The sequence below is a fragment of the Equus przewalskii genome, chromosome 21 (genome assembly GCF_037783145.1).
Source record: "Equus przewalskii isolate Varuska chromosome 21, EquPr2, whole genome shotgun sequence".
In the NCBI taxonomy this organism is placed as follows: Eukaryota; Metazoa; Chordata; class Mammalia; order Perissodactyla; family Equidae; genus Equus; species Equus przewalskii.
Window position 1 is genome coordinate 10,439,742 of NC_091851.1, and position 23,220 is coordinate 10,462,961.

Sequence of the window (23,220 nt, forward strand, 5' to 3'; positions counted from 1 at the left end):
TTCATTCATTCAACCACTTTTAGTAACTAGTGTCTGGCAGATAGAACATGATTAAGACGTGATCCCCCTTGTCAGGGCTGCTGCTAGTTTATGTGATGCCTCTGCAAGTTAGAAAAAGATGTGCCCCTCTGGACACACAGAGCTGCCAGAGCTCACAGTTTTGTGAGAGACAGCACCTTTGAGTGAAGTAACAGGTTCTTTTTCCCGGAACAGACACAGTGCCCTTGAAGGGTACATGGCTTGGTGAGAGGAGTTTGGCTTCAATTGAAGCCCTTCTTGCCCCTCTTGTATATCCTCTTTTGCAAATAACAGTCTGCTAAACTCTATGCAGTGACACTGGTCTAAAGCAGCATGGTCCAATAGGAATACATAATTTTGAATTTTCTAGTAGAGACATTAAAAAGTAAAAAGAAACAGATGGAATTGTTTTATTAATACATTTTATCTAACCCAATATATCAAAAAAATTTCAATATGTAGTCAACATAAAAATTTTAATGGAATATTTTGCATTCTACTTTCATACTAATGTCACGTTGGAGGAGCCACATTTCAAGTGCTCAGTTGCCACATGTAGCTGCTGACTACTATATTGGACAGTGCAGATCTAAAGTGGAAGAAGTTAGTCAGAACCATGATACAAAATAGGATAATAGTACCGTAGAAGATGTTTAGCAGAGGGGTATGAGAACTCGGAGGAAGAGATTTCTCGAGATAATGGTAATTAGAGGAAAATTTATACTTGAAGCAGTATTTTGATTGGAATTTGGAAAAATTGGGGAACTGAGCATTCTATGTGGAAAGAACTTTGTGAGCAAAGATATGGTTATGTTCAGAAGACGTCAGTATTCTCGTTTGATTAGATTATAAGGTCTCTGAAGGGGTGAGTGGATAATACAGCTAGAAGTGATTATTTGGAGCTAAAAGTAGGAAATATCTGATTCTAATTCATGTTTACATGTTTACTAAGCTTATTAAAATTCTGTGTTACCTCTCACAGCAGCAAAATTTGAGTGTTGGTGTTGCTGATCTTTGATATAACTGAAAATTTGTGTTGTTCACATAAGCCTGATGAAGGCTGGCTATGATTACAGGATCCAGTGAGGGTAGGCATCAGGAAAAGGCAGAGAGAGGTCTTGACAGGCCAAGATCACACTGAGAAGGTAGAAAGTATCAGGCAGTGGACAGAATTCTAGATAGCAGGGACTTAGTGGATCAGGGGTGGCGTCCCATTCCTTTTCTACAGCAAACTAAGGTATGGGGAGAAGAGATATGAGTCTGGTTACTGAAATTGAAGAATAAGATCAGAGTGGGAACAGCAACAAAGTTGGTTTGATGCTGAGTTTGTGAAGTAAGTTAGTCTAGCATCTTTTGAATTTCACTTGATTTAGAGCACTAGAGTGATATATCCATGTAATTCTTTGGATTGATTTTACAGAATCTTTTTACATATCTTTTTTTCACTTAATTTTCTCAATAACCTCAAGAAATTAGGATATATTAATCAGGAATCAAGGTCGAAGTGATTTATGTGAGGATACACCGAGCTGGGCCTGTAACTCAAGTCTTTGAATCTTTTTGCCCCGCGTGTTGCTTGTAGTAATTTACATTGGTTTCATTGTCTAGAAAAGGCATTATCTGTCAGTAGGGATTAAGTGACTCTATATATAAACATCTTCTTTCATCAGCTATCATTCCATCAACTCTGTGTACAAGGGACTTTTTTTTAAGTGCTATAAGATAAAGGTGATGTGAGGAGTTGCCGTTTGGTATTATGTGTCTTTTTAAAATGTTGGTGCCCAGCACTTGTACTGCTAAGAACTTATTTTAAGTAAGTAATTGGACATGTGTGCAAAGGATGTGCATTGTAGCATTGTTTTTAAAAATTAAAAAAATGGCAACATAAATCATTAAAGGATTGATTAAATAAATTGTGACCTAGCCAAACATGTCTGTGATATATGAAGTTTTAAAAATAGGTTGCAAAAGAGCATAAATGGTGTGGTTAGCCACTTAAAAAAATTGGTAGGTATATCATGGAAAACAAATTTAGGCAGTTATGTACCAAAATAACCATCCAGTTATCTCAGAGTAAAAAATTACTAATGATCTGTATTTTCTTCATTAAACCATATTTTTATAAATTTTTTGCAGTGAGTATTCATTACTTTTATAATTAGGAAGAAAATCATAAAGCATTTTTTTTAAGTAGCTGGATAAGTAGTAGTTTTTACAGTCACTACTAGAGCAATATCATCTAGGAATAGAGGTAACCCAAATTATCTGGCATATGGCTTCATACATGGTGGGTTCTGAGCAAATATTTGCTGAATGAATAAATATTTTAATTTTTATTCATTGGTGTCAAAAATATTAAAATACTAGATCTCTTTAACTCTCCCATGTATCAATTTATTGTACAACCCATAGTGTGGTTTGTGTACTATTGTCATATGTGAAAAGATGTCATATGTGAAAAGAGATGTGAGATGATACTGGAACATTTTTATATTGATAGTTATGTATTTATTTCAACATCTTAGAAAAAAATGTAACCACCATATCACATCTGTGACTTCAGGGATATTGTTTAGAACAAAGCTAAAACTGATTTCTTTAATTAAAAAAATTCAATTTAATGAAAAATATCAGTGATATGCAAAAATCATGAAGATAGTATGGTTAATGACTGGTACACGGGAAATATTGCATTACTTGATGGAGCTAGGTCCCCAAGGTGTTATTTTTGAGCATGTTGCTTAAAAGTGAATTGTGGGAGGCTGACCCCATGGCCTAGTGGTTAAGTTCAGCACGCTCCACTTCAGCAGCCTGGTTTTGGTTGCCAGGTGCAGACCTACACCACTTGGTGGCAGCTGTACTTTGGCAACAACCCACATACAAAATAGAGGAAGATTGGCACGGATGTTAACTCAGGGCAAATCTTCCTCAAGAGTAAGATTGGCAACAGATCTTGGCTCAGGGCAAATCTTCCTCAGCAAAAAAAAGAAAGAAGGAAAGAAAAATGAATTCTGGTGCTCACCTCATAGTAACTTTCTTTCACTATTGCAATAGTGTTTTTCTGACCCCCATATACAGAACTTATGATAATGCTCTTTTTTGGGCTATTTCACATCTCCTGGCTAGTTATTTTTCATTACTCCCCACTCTCTTGTGATATTAAAATAAAAGCCCATTTCCTACTTTTCCTCCTAACAAGACTCCTTTTCATTTAGTTTCAAGTCACATGATATCTTTGTGAAGTTTTCCTTATTATAAATACCTTTCTGCAGACAAATTTAGGTGTTTCTCTCTTTGGTGTGTTAGAACATAGTTTCATAAGTTAGTAAACAATTTCTTTTTGTTTTTGAACCCATCAAGAGCATGGAATCATCTTTCTCTTTCCCTAGCTCAATGCTTTGTACATAGTAGACACTCAGTATTTGGTCAGTGAATGACTGCTTCTTCTTCCTTTAACCTTTTTCAGTGGTTCCACTCGTAATGGCAAGAGACATTGATAGTTATGATAACTCAACAGGTGGTAAAATGTTTGACAAAAACACTCTGGAAGAAGATTCAGAAAGTGCTAGTGAAACAGGAGGTGATGAAGAATCTGAAGATGGAATTACAGGCATTGATAGAGCTTCAGCTGATGAGGATGACGATGTCGATGATGCTGGAAGTGGGGAGGAGGAGGATGAAGATAGTGAGGATGGTGATGAAAGTGACAGTGGCCCTGATCTTGCGAGGGGCAAAGGAAATATAGAAACTAGTTCTGAAGATGAAGAAGATATGACAGATTTACTTCCAGAGGAGTCTGGTTTTGAGCATGCTTGGAGAGAATTAGATAAAGATGCTCCTCGGACTGATGAGGTGAGCTTTTGAATGAAGACGATTGTTTGTGAAGAGCGTGGTACAAGTAGCTTCTGTGGATGGCAGGATTGCTGTTATTAAATTAAGTGGGAAAGCTTTATTGATGAATGATGGTTCTGGTTAAAACTTCTTGCTATGGAATATATCTATATAAATTAGATATCTGTCAAAGCAGATAAGAAATGATTAAATAAATAAAAGTCACATGAAATTTTTAGAAAATACTTGCTTTAGCTGGTAGTTTATATTTCAGTTTCTCTTGCACCTGTTAGAAATTCTACAGGGTAACATACTCAACTTCCATATTCATGCATGGGTGGCAAAATAGCTGAACAAACTTGGTATTTAAAAATCAGTGTATCATCATGTTCTGATTTAAGAACTAAGAACCTAAGAAAAAGTGCTTATATGTTGCCAGTTTTACTATTGTGTAATTCATTGGAAGTTCTCTTTTACATATTGAAACCACTTAGATAAGTACTATATTGATGATTTCAGAATTTAGGGGAAAGAAGGCATTACATTTTTAGTACCTTTATTTTGCAAGCATTGGGAATGATATAGATCATGTAATATTTAATTTCTCTCATTTCTTAGATTACACGTCGATTAGCAGTTTGCAACATGGACTGGGATAGATTAAAGGCAAAAGATTTGCTGGCTCTGTTCAATTCATTTAAACCTAAAGGAGGTGTTATATTTTCTGTAAAGGTAAGAATTAATTTCTTTTTTTTTTTTTTTCGGTGAGGAAAATTCACCCTGAGCTAACATCTGTGGCAGTCTTCCTCTATTTTGTGTGTGGGTTGCTGCCATAACACAGCCGGCACTGAGTGGTGTAGGTCCATGCCTGGGAACTGAACCTGGGCCGCCAAAGTGGATCTCACCAAACGGAACTATTAGGTGATTGGGCTGGTGATTTAAGAAAAAAATCCTATTTTTATTAGCAGCAGAAACATATAAAATCCTTGGAAATTACCTTAAGAACATATAATTGGGCTGGCCCCGTGGCCAAGTGGTTAAGTTTGCATGCTCTGCTTCAGCAATCCAGGGTTTCACCGGTTTGGATCCTCGGCACGGACGTGGCAGCACTCATGAGGCCATACTGAGGCATCGTGCCCCAGGTACAACCAGAGGCACTCACAACTACAACATACAACTATGTACTGTGGGGCTTTGGGGAGAACAAAACAAAACAAAACAAATATATAACCCTAATGAAGTAAACTATAACCCTTGATAAATTTGAAAAACTTAAATACATTTTGAGATACCTTCTATAGGGCCAGCATATTGATTAAGAATCCAGGCTTTGCAATATGACAGACCTACATTCAAATCTTGATTCTGAAACATGCTATGTGATCTTGGGCATTTTATTAATCTCTTAAATTTTTCTCATCTGACAAGTGGATATAAAATAGTATTTCCTAGGGTAGTTGTAAGGGTTAAATGAAAAGGAGCTTACATTAAGTAGTACAACGCCTAAAACAGCTCTAAATTATTATTTTTCTGTTTAAATATTTAAAGATGTCATTCTACAGTTTTAGTGTAGTTTCAGTCAAAATCTCAGTTCAAGGGAAAGTAAAGAAAAAGGACACCAGTAATTATCTAAAAAAATAAGTGAGAATGACTAATAAATTTTTGAGAAATCATACCAGTTTAAAAGGATTCACCCTACCAGTTACAATGTCTAAACATTTTATAATGCTACTAAAGTTAACAAGTTTGGGTAAAAATAGGGAGACAAATTGATGGAATGGAATAGGCAAATAGAAGGGTTTATATGATAATTTAGATCAGAATAAGCTTCTTGAATACATAGTATTGGGACAAATGGACAAGTCTTTGTACAGAGAACTTAGTTCAGATCCTCACCTCCTAATAGCCCAAAATAAACTCCACAGGAAATAAAGGAAAAAATTGAAAATCAGGGCCAGCCCCATGGCATAGTGGTTAAGTTCACGCATTCCGCTTCAGTGGCCTGGGGTTCCCTGGTTCAGATCCTGGGCGCAGACCTACGCACTGCCTATCAAGCCATGCTGTGGCAGGTGTCCCACATATAAAAATAGAGGAAGATGGGCACAGATCTTAGCTCAGGGCTAATCTTCCTTAAAAAAAAAAAAAAAGTCAAACCACAGAAACAGAATAAAATAGAATTGTGTTTTTGTTAAATCTCATATTTCAGGAAATGGGTGCGTTAGTAGAAATTTCTAGACTTAAAAAAGAGGAAAAAGAAACACAGAGAATCAACAGGTATGACTACATATATATTTAAAACTTCCAAATCCAAACTTCCTGTGTGCAACTCAAATTTGTAAGGAAAACTCAGATCTGCTAGTTGATAGATTACATAGTTCAGACACCCCGACAAAGCATGTGTTATTTAACAAATGTGTATTAAGCCCAGTAGTATCAAAACAATGCAAAGTAATACAGTTACATTTTTTGACTCTCAAAAATAGCCAAAATATAAAAATAACCAAATTCTGGTGATGGTGAATCCTTTCTCTTAGACCAAGAGTATATCTACTTTGTGTGATAAGATTATCATCAGTTCTTTTCTGTTTAAAGAATTTCTTTAAAAGAAAGCATTGGGGGGGCTGGCCCGGTGGCCGAGTGGTTAAGTTCGCGCGCTCCGCTGCAGGCGGCTCAGTGTTTCGTTGGTTCGAATCCTGGGCGCGGACATGGCACTGCTCATTAAACCACGCTGAGGCAGCGTCCCACATGCCACAACTAGAAGGACACACAACAGAGAATATACAACTATGTACTGGGGGGCTTTGGGGAGAAAAAGGAAAAAATAAAATCTTTAAAAAAAAAAAAAAAAAAAAGAAAGCATTGGGTAAATGATATGCCTTAGAGATAAGTTGGATATTAGAAAATTGTTCTTCTTTATTACTTAGGTTTTATATATTTCTTTAATCATTTTTGTATATTTCATGCAAACTAATCGAGTCGTTTTTCACGTGTGTGTTTACATTGAGTTCCTCGAGCTTAGAATCTTGTTTCACTTTTCTTAATTTTTCCCTTGGATCCCAGAACCGTCTTGTTCCAGTTGATGTATAGAGTAGATATTCTCCTTTTGTTCCCAAGCTCCACATCTGCTACTTTCCAGCCAAAATGGCTGTTTTTAAAAGGAGATTCCTCAGGTGGTTTAGCTTCCTCTAGTAGGTTTAGAAGTGAATCATCCTTGCCTTTTTCATTGAGTCCACTTGTAATTCTTAAAATTCCTGACCTTGACAGGTCTGGATATTGTAAGAAAAAGAAAGTGTAAGTTACATTCATCTTATTTTTTTGTATATAAATCTTTATATTTTTTAGATATATCCTTCGGAGTTTGGAAAGGAGAGGATGAAGGAAGAGCAAGTTCAAGGACCAGTAGAGTTATTAAGTATTCCTGAGGATGCCCCTGAAAAGGACTGGTATTAAGTGACTATAGAAAATAAAACTAAACCTCATATGTTCATGTCACTAATTCAGAATTCTGGTTACTTTAATAGTTAGGACTGAAGTTTACTGTGTGCCATTTATGGTTAAAACAGGTTGAAAAGCAGATTAAAGTCTGTCAGAAGTGGCACACTATTCCAACAACATTTTGTGTGTGTATTTCTATATACATAAAAATAATTATTGCAGTTTTGAAAAGCATTTCATGGTTAAACTGATTTAGACGTCTCAGCTTTGTTGCTCTGAATTAGTAAGTTTCCCTTTTTTCTGAGATGTTGCTTTACATATAAGTGGCATTGAAACTCTATTTGCCTTCAAATTATATAATTTTTCTTATTTGAGGATTAAATAGAAAAATGAAAGAATGCTGGAAAGTTCTTTATCATCGTAATGTAGTATAGGAAAAAAAATTAAGGTGGTTTTTAAGCCACTAGGTGGGGCTATATGTGCACTTAAAAATGATGGTTAAATAGATTGGTGGCAGCAGACAGCTGATGAAGACTCTCAAAGAATGTAATGTGTTTAAGTGAAATTAAACTTAGAACCATTTAAACTTGACAACACATGAATTTAGAGTAAACGTTTTACAAAATAAGGAATTTCTTTGTAATTAGAGCTAATGCTTTCCTAGCGTATTTCATAATATAGTGATCGTGTCCAGCAGTTTTACTTGAGAAGGCTGTATATGATAGCAAAACAAATGAAAAATTCTAAGAATTAACATAGGTAAGCACATGTAATTCTTAGACTCTCCTTTTCTAGATAGCAAATTCCAATCAAAATACCTAGTCTGTACCTTTCAAAATAATAAATTGAGCTTAAGTATTTAATGTTCATAAAGGCAAAGTCATGAAGGAAGGATGGTTTAGAATGAAGGCCAGGTTGTTTTTTAAAGGGAGATAGGTATTTCTGTCCCCATATAAGTAGGCTTAATGGTTTTTTCCCCTTTTAGGACCTCTAGAGAAAAATTGAGAGATTATCAATTCAAACGACTGAAGTATTATTATGCAGTAGTGGACTGTGATTCTCTTGAAACAGCCAGTAAAATTTATGAGGATTGTGATGGCCTGGAATTTGAAAGTAGTTGTTCGTTCATAGATTTAAGGTAAGCCAGTGTGTGTTTGACCAACTTAATCTTGTAGCACAGCGTGGTTATAAGAAGTGAAATATTTGAACTGGTAGTGCTCTCTGTTGTTTCATATTTTAAAAGAAGATTTTTTGCTTTTGTGTGAACTTTGTCCTGTGGAGTATCACTCTTAAAAAAGAAAACTGGACTAAGAAAATGCTAAAGTATTATGTGTGAATCACCCACATTTATGTCTCTTCAAGTATATTGACTATGTTTTTAGGATGATGGGTTATATGTAATGATATTTCTTTGCAGCTCTTTTAGAACTAGGAACCAGGTGAAGTAACTTTAAAAAAAGCATTGAGATGGTGGCAAAGGAATTTGCTAATAAACTGGTACCTCTAGATCTGTGCTGTCCAGTATAGTAGCCATTAGTCACATCTGGCTATTTAAATTCATTCAATTAAAAATTTTAAAAATATAAAATTCATTTGCTTAGTCAAATTAGACACATTTTAGGTACTTGTTGGCCACATGTTGGACAGAGTAGATACAGAACATTGCCATCATCATAGAAAGTTCTATGGGACAGCTGCTCTCAATGCTCCTCAGTGAATGGATGATGTTGCTTGCATTGTCGTCAGACTTGGGCATTATTTTCTCCGAGTGCTCAGGCTTCACTGACCCAGAGCTGAAAAACCTTAGATGGTTGTGAATGTCCACTCTAAAGAAATGGAAAGCTGAACTACTATAGCATTTTGTCGTTAGCCTGGTCCTTTTGAACCCAGTAAACCATTCTACTGTGACACTTTCAATAGATATCACTTCTTTGTATCCAGGTTTGCTAGAGGCTTTGTTCTCAAAATGAAATATTTCAGAAAAAAAAAATTCATCATTTCATGCTAACTATGGCTTTGATACTTCAAAGGCATTCTGACTGGTAGAAAAATAAAAATAAAAATTTCAATTTAATAATTTAGGGTAAGATTTTAGCATGCTTAAGTATATAGCAAGAAGGGCATATCTCATCAGACAAGTTATTTCCTTTTCTGTTAACAACTTCAATAGGAGGTGCTTCTTTTGAATGTCTAAATAGTAGTTACCAAACATTTGTTAGAATGTCTAACTCTTTGGGTACATGAATTCATGTTAACATGTTGTTTTCAGGATCCTTTTGTTCTTTCTGTTTCCTTTTGGGGACATTTCCATGTGGTGTTAGAATAAGCTCTGGTGGTGCCTAAAAAAATAACATCAATGACCATGGAAAAAATTTACATTCCTTGTTTTATTTTGTCATACACAACATCAGAAAAGAAAATTGTTTTCTGCTGCCACCCAGTTATCTAGGGAAAATTTTTTTCATCTGCCCCAAGATATAAAAGCATACATATTAATAACATTTAAAGATATTGATCTCAGATATTTATTTTTCTTATACTAAGTCTGTGCAAAAGTGTAGCTGGAGGAGGAGATTATGTAGACTTAATGAACTTAATTATCCATTCCTCCCCCGCCAAAAATCAGTTTTGATAGAATATGTATATGCTTTTTTTGTGTGTGGAAATAAAATCTTTTATATAAATTACAAACCTGAACATAATAATCATGGATTATTTAACACTTCACCTCCCTCCCCCATTCCTTAGCCTGATGCCTAAGAATTGTCAACCAATTTGAGTGCCTTATTTACAATTAACAGCTATTTATTTGTGAAAAAAATTGTAAGATAGTATTAAGATTTTTTTGGTCTTGAAGAATCAACCTTAAGCTTTTCTTTATTTTCATTGACACTTTGTGTATGATACTTTATATTCAGAACACTTACCCATTAATAATTCTATTTGATCTTCAGAATATCATGTAGCAAGCCAGTGACTATGCTGTCAAGAGTCTAGGTCTTTTTGAAACATGAGGGACCCATGTGTGTTTGCACCTGACTCGTATTAACTGACTCCTAATGCAGGATTTCTACCTACACGTAGTTCACTTAGAGTTAGTGGAATTACAGATTTATAGCTTAAGAATTTTGGAAATTTTGTTCCAAGGTTATTTCTAACATTGTTTACTTCATCTACATGTGTGTTCTGCAGAAACTTTTATATGTTATGTATGTATAAACTACAACTAATTAGAAGAGAATCTAAGCTCTGGTTGTTTATCACTGTGGCATATGTTTAAATAGATTTGTTTTTTCTTTGTTTCCTAGGTTTATACCAGATGATATTACTTTTGATGATGAGCCCAAGGACATAGCCTCAGAAGTGGATTTAACAGCATATAAACCAAAATATTTCACATCTGCTGCAATGGGAACATCAACGGTATTTCTTAACTTTTAAAAATGTGTGGCTGGACTCTGTTGCTTTAAGAAAAGCCTTTGTGTATTATTTACTTATAGCATCTTTAGAAATGGAAAGTATTCAAAATTTTAATGCACAGGTACAAATAGAAATGAGACACAAGTGTATTTGCATTTTATCTGCCACATCCGTTTGAACCTATTTTCAGATTTTTGTTATGCCTTTAAATCTGAGTCTGTGACCTGCAAATGTTTCTTTTTTCTCTTCTTTTTCATACATTCTTATTCGAGTAGATTCGTTAATAAGTAATATGTCAGTTATTAATATCCTAGGGAGTAGGGAGAAGGAGGTAACATTACCTCAGATCACAGTTAAAACAAAACTAGTGGAAATTTGAAATAGGAACACGTTTTTTCTGCAGATATAATCCAAAATTGTAAAAACAGTTGAAGTAGAATAATTCAGAACTACTAGATGTCGCATTAATGCTTAATAACAAACAGCCAAAAGATTTCTATTGAATTAGTTTGTTACTTTACTGCCTACCTTTTCTCTTCTCTTCCCTCCCATAAACCTTCTCCCCACAGCTGGATTCTGCAGCAGCCATTCAAGCTTCCCCCTGCCTTTCTTGTGACAAACCACTGTGCTATTCTAAGGATGGACTGGTGGCAGAGAGAGCTGCTGTATCTGTCAGCTACATGCTGTGGTGGGCACTGTGTGGCCTTGATTAGTTACTGAGTATAGTAAAACCCCACCATTGTGCAATAAGTGAAATCTAAAAGATATAATCAGATAAAATGTAGTAAAGTAGGGTCATGTTATTTTCAAGACTAAAAATGACCAGGGCAAGCCTGTCCAGCCAGCCAGTCAGAAGTTCCTAGGATCTGACTGTATCATCTACATCTGCCCCAGTTCCAGCAGTGGTTTTGTGATCATCAGCTCAGGCTTAATTATCAGAATAGGGATAGTGCTGAATCCTGTGACTGGCTGGAACTTTTAAGACAGTGACAGCTGCTTTAAGGGTCTGTTGTTAATTGGTGCCCAGTTTGTTGTCCTGATATGGGGAGATTAGCCTGAGGAAAAAAATACGGATGTGAGACCCACCCTGTGATGAAGATAAAACCTTTAACAGGACCCTTTCTGAGAATGGGGGCTTCCTGGAGGACAGGAGACAATCACCACACTGATCATGTTATAGATGAATTCTTGTATCATGGGGGTTTACTGTTCTTCCAACCAATAGATTCCCTTCTCATCAGTGGCTCTTAATCTTTTTTGGAAAATAGACCCCACTGAGATTATGTTGAAAGCTTTATCAAGAGATTTCACGTACTTTGTAGACTTCTTGAAATAACTGGAACTCAAGGTGAAAAACATGTTTTCATTGATTCATAATAATGTTAGCTTTTTCACTACTGCATTTTCTTTATTTCTTTTCACCACAATTAATTCACACATTGATGAATTTTTCCTCCCAATAATGGAATATGTTGCATATAGCAGAGAGTTAGGAGGAGGAAAGTACAGGTTAATAGAAATGGTTCCCTTTCCTCAATTAGAATACTTTTTATTAAGTATGTCATTTATTATTTGTTTTAGCATGTCTCAACGTTTTTTAGCTTGCTGTTAAATGTCCAATTTAACAATAAATATTCTTTAACAAGTTTGAGTCGCTGACATTTCCGTTTTTGTTTTTTTCCTGTTCGTTGGTGAAAGGTGGAGATCACTTGGGATGAGACTGATCATGAAAGAATTACAACACTCAATAGGAAGTTTAAAAAGGAAGAGCTTTTGGACATGGATTTTCAAGCCTACTTAGCTTCCTCTAGTGAAGATGAAGAGGAGATAGAAGAGGAGCAAAAAGGTACTGTTAATCTTTGGTGTTCTACGTTTGTAAGCATTCAGATACCTAAACTAGACTTGTTATTGGAAATATGTCTTTGGCAGTAGCTTAAAAGGAAATATCAAACTAATTTGTAAACTGTCTGCAAGGCAGACTCACAGGTACGGTATTATATACACCTGTAGATAGTAATTAAAATTTTTTTAGTTAAAACTATTTTCTTAGCCTGAATTTCTTTAACTGTAAACATTTTCTTTAAAACCCTGCCCTACCAATAAAAGCCTGGCCTTTTAGACTTGTCATAATTCGTGTAGTTATGCAGTCTCTTAGTAAACTACTAAAATGCTTTATTGCACCCCTTTTTTAAACTAAGAGCTTCTTTTGGATTGACTGAATATTTCTTACAGTCTGTTTTTGTTCTTGACTAGTTTAGGAAGTAGACTCTGTTTCTGTTCATTTAATGATTATCTTAGAAATTATGACTTGCATCCTTAACTTATTAAAATCTAATGATAATTAACATTTTACCCTCATAGACAATACAACGAATCTTAAAACAACTTTCATGCTATCCTGTGTATTGTAATTCTTTTTTTTTTAAGTCCCACAGGATGTTAATATAACTGTTCTATACTGCTTTTGTTTAAATTTACCCACATTTTCCCCAATTCTTTTGCTCCTTATTCTTTTGTAAATCTCATGCTGCTGTCTGGGATCATTTTCCTTCTACCTTAAGTATATCATTGAAAATTTCCAGTATCTACTGGTGCCAAATTCTCTTGAGTTTTAGTTTAGTCTAAAAATGTCCTTATTTTGCCTTCATTTGTGAACATATTTTCACTGGTAAAAGATTCTAGGTGGACAGTCCTCCCCACTCCCACATTGATTATAGTATTTTGCTGACTTCTAGCTTCGTTGTTTTTGAGATGTCAGCTGTTCACTCGAACTTTTTCCAGTCTTTTGAAGGTTGTCTGGATTCTTTTGATGCTTTTAAAGTTTTCTCCTTTTTCTCTTTCTGCAGTTTTACTGTGAGCTAAGAGTAGATGTCTCTTTATTTATTGTGTTTGGAGTTTGTTGGGTTTCTTGAATTTGTGCCATGGTTCTTTCATCAGTTTTGGAATGTTCCCATCCAGTCTCTATTCAGATATTTCTTCTCCCCTCTCCTTCTGGGACTCCAATTAAATATATGTTAGATTTTTTTACTCTAACTTTCATGTTACTATTTGGCGTTTTTAACCTATTGTCTCTGTGCTGCATTCTGGATATTTTTTTTTGTGACCTATCTTTCAATTCATTAATTTTCTTTGAAGTGTTGAATCTACTGATAGATGTATCCACTGAGTTTTTATTTTGGTTACTGTATTTTTTACTTCTAAAAGTCCTTTTTGGCTATTTTTCAAATCAGCAATATCACATTTTATAGTTTTCTACTCCTTGCAGCTATTTTGAGTGCTTGCTTTTGTTTCTACAGAATAAACATGTTTTTGTAGTCTATGTCTGATAATTTCAGTATTTCAGGTTGTTCTGGGTTGATTTCTATTACTTTACAAGATATTTCTCTTTTGTTTATTTGTGTGCCTGGTTAAGTTTGTGTGCTAGTTTGATATTTGAGGTGAGAGTATCTTACCAAAGGAGAACTTTTGTTTACTGTGGTCATTCTGGGACCACATTACTTTAAGTTTTAAGGCTTGAGGTTCCCTGTACTTTGTGGCTGATACAAGTCTGTGTGAGGGTTATTTTACTTCTGGTTGACCCTTGCCCTAAGAGTATATCCCTCTGGGTCCCTGCTTAATATAGGGGTACTAGTTGAAATCCCCTCTATGGTTCTTTAACTTTTGTTCTCTTGGCCCTGCCAGGCTGCCAAAACTGTAGTTTAGTCTCACAGCTATTTCATTTGTGGATCAATAAATGCTCTCAAGGCAAAATAGGTTGTGAATGCTAGAGTCATCTCTTTGGTGCTTCCTTCTCCTTGATTTTGAGTTGGTAATTCTTCACTAATTTGTCAGTTCTTTGAACTTTTCTTTTTTCTTTTTAAAACTCCTTTGAAGCTTTTTGAAAGATTTTTAAAATATTTCATCCAACTTGATGTCCAGTGAAAGGGTTGGTGAAGTACCTGGCTTGCCATTTAATGGAAGCGAGAAGTTCCTAGACTATCTTTAATTTAAAAAAAATTGTTTTTGATGATTTTAGTGATCAATGGTATATTTTAAAATCATTTATGCTGTTTGCTTAAAATAACTCATTTTTTAAAAAGAGAGCCAAAACATCTTTTTTCCCCTATACTGTATCTGGCTGTATTTGGAAATTTGGTTACTTGATTATAATTGTATGTTCAGTTGATACTGTCTCCCTGATATCTTCACATCTAATAGAAGAATTCCCAGTTACGTGAAATTCTGAGTAAGAGGTTTAGTGCTGACAGCAAATGAAGAACCATAAATGTGAAACATAGATATAAGCATTTTAATTTAAGAGGAATGGATAGTCTGACTTTTACTTGTAGCTTAACATTTTTTATAGCTATCCTTTTGGTTTTCCTTTTGCATATGTATTGTTTTTATAAACTGAATGTCAAATTAAATAAGTCCTTAAGTGCTTCTTCAGTATTATCAAAGACCATTAAGTCTTAACTCTTATAGATCCTGTGGTTGGTCTATCACCATTTCTTTTAGACTACTGAAGACACTGCTTCGTTTTTCTGAGTTTTTCATGAAGTACTACTCTTGAACTGTGTTGCACACATGTAATGGAAAATCATGTTTAATCATTCTAGTTTCTTTGTTCAGACATCTAATAGTAATAAAACCACATAATTTCTTAGATATTTAATAGTCTGAAAAAGTGTATGATCTGCAATGGTAGTTATGTTGGGCACAAAAGCCTTCACATTTTTTTAAGGCCTCACTGGGCTGTTGCTTGTTAACTTTTTTGGCATTCCAAACAATTGAGTGACTACTTTATTTCTAGTGTACACAGAACAGTCAAGTCCTTTTTCAAATAACCTTTATGTCTTTTCCCCCATAGATATACTATCTTATCTACCTTTTCCTTTTATTCATATGCCTTTATGGTCATTTAGCACTTTTCTGAAAATTCTAGGTACTTTTTCTTCACTAACAGCTCTAAGATAAAGGAAAAAAGAACATTCAATGTATACTTGTGAAGATCGGGAACACATTTTTCAAATAAGTTTCTTTCATTGGTTTGGGAGAACTAAACTGGATTTTAAAATGACATTATTGACATTTGGGCAGCTAATATTATGAAAAAATAAGTACTAATTTATCAATATATTCTTGTTAAGATCTTGGGGTCTCCTACTTTCAAATCCTGATGTCACCTCCTAGTGAAGTTACATAGGTTAAGTTTCCTTAGCCCCCATGCCTTTCTTTCCATAGCTATAAAATGAGGCTCATAATAGGACCTGGCTCACGGTTGGAAAGATTGAGATAATTTCATAAAGTGCTTGGCAAACTACCTGATATTATATATTTTTATTTCTAAGACTTTAAGAATTAGTGACTTTTGTTTGAAATATACTACTGTTAAGTTTTTAAAAGCATGCATTTTTCTTCAATATTTTAATTGATTGCAAGCTTACCTTAATCTGTAATTTAGTACCTCTGATAGATACATTAGTATATTTGAATGCCTTAGAGTTACTAGATGTTCCTGGTGTCATTTATAAAAGATCATAGCAGGGCTTCTTACTGTTATAATTTTTTTTTCAATCCTTATATAGTGCCAAAGCTTTCACAAACTCTTGTCCTTGAATTGTGAAAAAACAGACCTACATGAGTTATCCCACATTTCAGAGCTTCACAAAGTAAAATTTTAGTACTGGAAAAAAATCAATTTAAAGTAGGCCATCAGAGACTTACCACTAAAATTTCAACCTGGAAGGAGCTTGCTTCTAATTATGTTTTCAGAAGTAAGCTTTTAATAGAAAGAAATACATTGCCATTTTGTTAATGTGTTCCTGATGTTTTATCCATTGAATTACGGGATACATGACAGAATTCCATCCAACATTATTATTGTGGCACAAAGCACAAACAGGAAAAGAATGAAATTCAGCTGTTTGAATGAAAATGTAAAAGTGTGATAGGATGGAAAGAATGTCCTGGACTATTGTTCATTCATTTAGGAAAAAAACTATAAAAACATTTACTTAACCATTTTTTTCTGTATCACCTTTTTTGAGATGTAAGGACAATCTGTTAACATTGATGTTTCACAGCTAAATGCTTAATAATGTTAGACATTTTTAGTGACCAGTTAGCCATAGCTCATGAAAGAGAAGGTCTTCATTATGCTGCTTCTAAATTTCCCTTTACTGGGGACATTTAGTCAGTTCAGTAAGTCTGTGTGGTTTGCATTAAAACTCGCGTTCTTAATTTATGTTTTTGACTTGGAGAATTATAGTGGAAATATAAAGCAAACAAACTTCTCACATATTAGTTTTCTTTGGTGTTTGTTGCCCATGAATTTTATTCTGTTCATTTGTACTTTAATTATTTTTATAAAATTAGGAAATGGAAATATGAATATTTTTCCACATGGGGAAATTAATTGAATTAACTTCTGCTTTATTCATTTTTATTCTTAATATATTAATGAGATCCTGAGAATAAGCATGTGTGCCCACCATCAAATGAAAAAGATTCATTATTCCTTGTTACAAATTACAAGTAACTTCCTTTATCTGTTTCTTCAGCATAAACAGCTAAGTCCATGTACCAAATACATCCCAATAATATTCAGCTTCCTTTTATGAACCATAAATTTTAAATCCACTGTGCTGAATGGTAGAAGACATAAAGAGGAGTAAAATGCCATCCCTGCTGTCTTGCTTATAAGGAAGAGAAATCAAGGATGTTATATGACTACAGAATTATTTTGAAATGTAAATTTTAATGAAAAGAGAAATTAAGAAGTTTAAGTCTGAGTTTGATATTCTATTGTTGCATTATGTCTGACAGCAGCTTTTGGAAGGGTGCTGTAGTGACTGTGAGATTTAAATACTAGAGTTACAAGTGAATTATTTCTGTGTATTAAGTGAAATTGATTTTTTGGTCAGACAATGTTGGAGTCAATGTAGAAGAAGACGGGAAAACAAAGAAAAGTCAGAAGGATGATGAAGAACAAATTGCTAAATATAGGCAGCTCTTGCAAGTTATTCAAGAAAAGGAGAAGAAAGGCAAAGAAAATGATATGGAAATGGAAATTAAGTGGGTTCCAGGTAAGAATTAGAAACTAACTAAATGTTTGTTTGTTTTTCTTCATTTCAGGGTGTTGAGTGTGTTTTAGATGCAAAGGAAAAGAAGATTAATTCTTGTTTGGAAAAATAAACAAAAAATCTTGGGGACAGCCCCAGTGGTGTAATGGTTAAGTTTGCACACTCCACTTGGGTGGCCCAGGGTTCGTGGGTTCAGATTGCAGGCGTGGACCTACGCACTGCTCATCAAGCCATGCTGTGGCAGGGTCCCACATACAAAGTAGAGAAAGATTGGCACAGATGGTAGCTCAGGAAGAATCTTCCTCAAGCAAAAAGGAAGACTGGCAACAGATCTTAGCTCAGGGCCAATCTTCCTCACCAAAAAAAACACTTATTTTCCAGGAATGTTTTGGTGAGGAAGTTAACATGGTATTTGCATACATCATTTAATTCACTTAGGGACTAGTGGGTTAGACTCTTGCCAGCTTATTCTTAATAGATTTCTTTGATTTATTAACTGCAAATTATTCCTGTTCATTTATGAAAGTAGGCCTTTCCTAGGTTCGATTCCAGTATTCTCAGGATATTAGAAACTTGAATCCAGGCACCATGTGTTCTAAAATCATTAAACTTTTCAAGATATGTAATTCATAAGTAGACTTTTCTCACATAACTCCTACTAGACTTTAATTGGTGAGGTGTTACTAACTCAAAATATGTAACATAGTTTTCCATCTCAATTTTGCTGTGGATAGTCAAAGAAGTAGTAGACTGGTAAGTGATTTTTATAACTGTGAAGGGTTCAGCAATTTTTTTAGAGTGGTACAATACTAATTAAAACTGTATCAAAGCTAGATGGATAAAAGCTAGGATAAATGAGGATTGTTTTCTAGCATGTGCAGTTTTCCAACAATCCTGGGCAAATCAGCATGTATGTTTTCAACCAATACTGTATTTGCAGATCGCTGCTGTTTACATACATATATATCTTTTAAAGCTAGGCATAATTTTTGACAAGGATTCAGTTCTTTAGCCTCAATTAGTCTCTAGATGAAAGAGTACTAACAACTTGTAGGAATACTATTGCCTTAAAAAGTAAGTGTTCTGTATTCAGTTATTTCTGTTTCTTACAACTAGTATGTTTTTGCACTGGGAATAAAACGTTTGTTTGCATAGGTAGTTTTTTGGGGGAAAGAAAACTGGCATATTTTGGTATTGGAGAATTGATTGACTACTTTAGTAAATTTACTAGAATGGACACATCTCTTGCTTATTCCTACAGGAATGTGGTGGTGTTATAACCCATTTGTTTTAAATGTTTGGCTTTTGCAGGAAGTGGTGGTAAGAAAAAATGAAGTTTTGTAGCATTATCATATGAGCAGTGGTTGGGAGAACTCAGTTAATTTAACCTGGAGAGGAAAAGTCTAAAAAGTGACTTAACAGTTATTTTCTAGTACTTGCAGGATGGGGCCAGCCCTGGTGGTCTAGTGGTTAAGTTTAGCATGCTCAGCTTCTGCAGCCCAGGTTTGGTTCCTGGGCACAGACCTACACCACTCCTGTCAGTGGCCGTGCAATGGTGGCGGCTCACATACAAAATGAGAAAGATTGGCAACAGATGTTAGCTCAGGGCAAATCATCCTTAGCCAAAAAAAAAAAAAAAGCAAGTACTTGCAGGATGAATACATAAATGAAGACTGAATTGCTTTTATTACCTCAGCAGTCAGTGCTTTTGCCAGTGGATAAAAGTTGAAGGAAAGTAGATTTCAACATAATATAAAGAAAAATTCTCTATATTGTTAGAATTATTCAGCAAAAGAGCACAAAGGCGACTTTAAGTTGAGCCTCTTTATCAGTACATTTCACAATAAGACAATATAACCATACCACTTGGGGATGTTTGTGAAGGAATTTTTTGCTTAAGGTCCTTGGCTTTATGATTCCAAGGAATGTTGAATTCTATCTTTTAAGTCAAATATGTTATAATTGTAGCTTAATTCTAATCTTAGAGTGAGCTTGAGTGAAGATATTTTAAATAAATGTATTTCAAATTGAGGTATTCAGTTAACTGAGAAAGCAGCTTTAAAATAAACTTGATTGAGAAGTTTTATAGCAAATATTTTGGAGTTAAATTGAGTGGACCAGATCTAAGCTTTGTCTTTATTAATACAGCTATGTAGAGCAAATACCAAAAAGTGGTATTTATACTTCTGTCTATAACTGGAAGCAATACAGTTTTCCTGGAATAAACCTCACTTGGTCATGGTGTATTATCCTTTTTATATATTCCTAGACTCAATTTAGTATTGTTTTTTAAAGATTTTTGCACCTGTATTAGTGAGGAATATTTGTCTATAGTTTTTGTTTCTTGCGGTATCTTTGGTTTTTGTTATCAGGGTAATGCTAACCTCATGAAGTGAATTGGGAACTATTCCCTCTTCTATTTAGCAGTAGATTTTTATCTTGACTTTGTAATTTTTTGATGCAATATTAATGTAACATAAAATATTTTAGAAATGTAAGATGAAAAATTATCATCTGTAATTCCACTACCCCAGTTCAGCCACTGAGTGATTAGGTAGATAATGGTTTAACTTATTGTTTCTCTATTGTTGAATATTTAATCATGTTTCTAGTCTTTGACCACAGTAGACCTGTGGCGTTGGAAAGAAATGTGACCTAAGGCCATTACTGATCCCAAACCCACGAATATCAGTATTTTTTTGGATCTCTTCACTTTCATCACCAGGCAAGTAATTGGCTTGCTATTTTAGCACCTTTTACTTTTAAAAACAATTTTTCACAAAGATGTCCCCCTCCTCCCTATTTTAGCAATATTTCTATACATGTTAGAACTAGTAGAGAGCAGTCAGACCACAAAGAGAAGCTTATACTGGCAGTCAGGCTCAGTCACTAGTCAGTTATGTGACTTCCCCATTCACATAGCACTTTACATATGCTGTGGATCAACCTGTGGTTCTCTTACAAGCTGTTAAAACTACCAGTGTCAAAACCTCAAATGTTAAATCTCAGATGCCAAGCATCTAGAATGTTATAAATAATCTATAGCTTTTTCCATATTTTAAATTATTTTTATAGGATAACTTTCCAGAAATGGAATTACTAGGAAAGGGCACGAACCATTTTTGTGTCTTGAGATTATTGCCAAATTGCTTTCCAAACGGTTGTACCAACTTATAATGCCTTCAACAGTGAGTAAAAATGGCAGTTTTATGGAATTATCATCAACATTGGGCTGTATTTTTTACTGTTAATTGAATGGATGAAAATTGGTATTCTGATGTATAATACATTTTTAAAGGTCTTTAACCATAGTATTTTTGAAGGCCTCAGGTGGGGTATTGGTTACTGTGAATCCGTGGTAAGTATATGCGTATGAGTGCACACGGGGGGCTGTGGGTATGTATAAATGTAAAGGAGCTTTTACATGCTAGACATGTTAAATGAAATAAATGAGCTAATCTTTCAGGACCTCAGTTACTCATTTTGAAAGTGGGACTAATACTACCTTTCTTGCTGAATTTGAAATATTTATAAAGGGACCTTATAAGCCAGAGTACTATTCATGCCATATGTGTATTTCAGTGGATTTGTGTCTTAAGAAATGTGTGTTCCCAGTAAAAATTACCCTGAACCTCAGGACTCTTGTGATGTTATACTTCAGTAAACCACAGAGGGTCAGCAGGAGATTATATGATATCATTCATCAATTTCTCTGTGTCTTGAATTTCCAAATATCAAGCTCTTCAGAAACATAAGTAGTCTTAATCACTAACACTTGTTGGAGTATGGTTTGGTTTGGTTGCCTTTTAAAAGAAATTTTAGTTTAGACTATTTAAACTTCCTGTCATTTTACATTGGATTATACTGTATAGTAACATCAGGAGTTTAATTACTTAAGGGTAAAGTATTAAGGACAGATAACAGGTATATGGGTGTAACAACTAGAATGAACTACTCTTTCTATTGATATTCTAGTTCCTTGTGGAAATGTGGTAATACAACCTCATTAATAATAAGTTAAAATGTTAAATTATAAGATTTCTAAAGAAAATTGTAATTCATTATTTTGATGTATGTAGAGTAATATTTCCCATCTCAGTGTGTTGCTAAAAAGATAATCCTGCCTGACTCACTTTGAAGAGTAGATAAGGTGATGCATATAATTAGCATATTGGACTTTCATCAATGAATGTACTTTATTAGGGAATCTTTTAATATATGTGTAAATGAGGCATAATCAGTTTTATCTCTTACATATTAAATAACCTCCCCTATATTAATAGTTTAATCTATATAATAATTTTTTGTTGTAGATAATGCAAGCTGTATATAAATACTATCTTTGAAATTCCATCCAGAATATGAGCAAAAAATGACATTTCCTTGTTCATAGTCTTAAAGAGATTAGATATGATAAAAGTCCTCTTTTTCTTTTATTTATCTATTTATTTTATTTTCTTTCTTCTTTTATCTCTGGTTTAATCGATGCTGGTGAAAAGGATATCTGGTCTTTTTTCTACTCACCATCCTCAGTACTCCAGCTTTCTTTCAGATACTTACCGAGAACCAACTATAAGCCAGGAACTATTCTAGACACTATGTGAACAAAACATACATGTCCTTGACCTCATAAATCTTATATTCTGGTGAAGGGGAGACAGCTGAGTCTCTATTAAGAAAAATATTTGAGCAGAGACTAGTAGAGGTCAGGGAGTGAGCCATGCAGATAAGAGTGTGAGAGTAGAGGAAATAGCAAATGAGTGGCCTTGAAACTCTAGGTTATCTGTTGTGTTTGAAGAATAGCAAGGAGAACAGCATGACTGGAGTGAGTGAGTGGAGGAAAAAATAATAGATGAGGTCAGAGAGGTAACATTGGGCCAGATCATGAGGTCTTATAGGCCATCTTAAGGACTTCAACTTCTCTGAGTGAGATGAGAAGCCATTGGAGAGTTTGACCTGAAAAGCAATAAGATCTGACTTATTTTTAACAGGATCACTCTGGCTGCTGTCTTGAGAGTAGATTAAAGTGGGAGGAGGCAAGGATAAAATTGGGGAGATCAGACAAGAGGCAATTGCAGTAATCGTGATATAATGAAGTTTGTGGGTGAAACAGGTTTGCAAGGGAACCTGAAAAATGCTGTTTTGGTCACATAATTTTAAGATGCCTATTAAATATCAAAATAGACAGTTTAGAGTTCAGGGAAGAGATCAGGTCTGGAGAGAGAAATTTGGGCATCTTCTTTGCATAGATCTCTGAAAATGAAGAACACCAAGGGAGCGAGTATAGGTAGAGAAGAAAAGAGGTTCAAAAACTGATGCCTGGGGGCTAGCCTCGTGGCTGAGTGGTTAAGTTCGCGCGCTCTGCTGCAGGCGGCCCAGTGTTTCGTTGGTTCGAATCCTGGGCGCGGACATGGCACTGCTCATCAAACCACGCTGAGGCAGCATCCCACAT

The 23,220-nt window shown here is 34.7% G+C and overlaps 1 protein-coding gene across 3 annotated transcripts in view; it reads left to right on the forward strand.

Annotated features, from left to right (window-relative positions):
- Nucleotides 1–23,220, forward strand: part of ESF1 (ESF1 nucleolar pre-rRNA processing protein homolog) — a 59,012-nt gene that overhangs the window by 2,565 nt on the left and 33,227 nt on the right. For all 3 annotated transcript variants that reach the window (XM_008533718.2, XM_008533719.2, XM_070588792.1), the window contains exons 3-9: nucleotides 3,485–3,870; nucleotides 4,468–4,581; nucleotides 7,192–7,292; nucleotides 8,270–8,422; nucleotides 10,593–10,707; nucleotides 12,403–12,550; nucleotides 17,610–17,771. In XM_008533718.2, coding sequence (XP_008531940.1) covers nucleotides 3,485–3,870; nucleotides 4,468–4,581; nucleotides 7,192–7,292; nucleotides 8,270–8,422; nucleotides 10,593–10,707; nucleotides 12,403–12,550; nucleotides 17,610–17,771 — 1,179 coding nt within the window. The remainder of the gene's footprint in view (nucleotides 1–3,484; nucleotides 3,871–4,467; nucleotides 4,582–7,191; nucleotides 7,293–8,269; nucleotides 8,423–10,592; nucleotides 10,708–12,402; nucleotides 12,551–17,609; nucleotides 17,772–23,220) is intronic.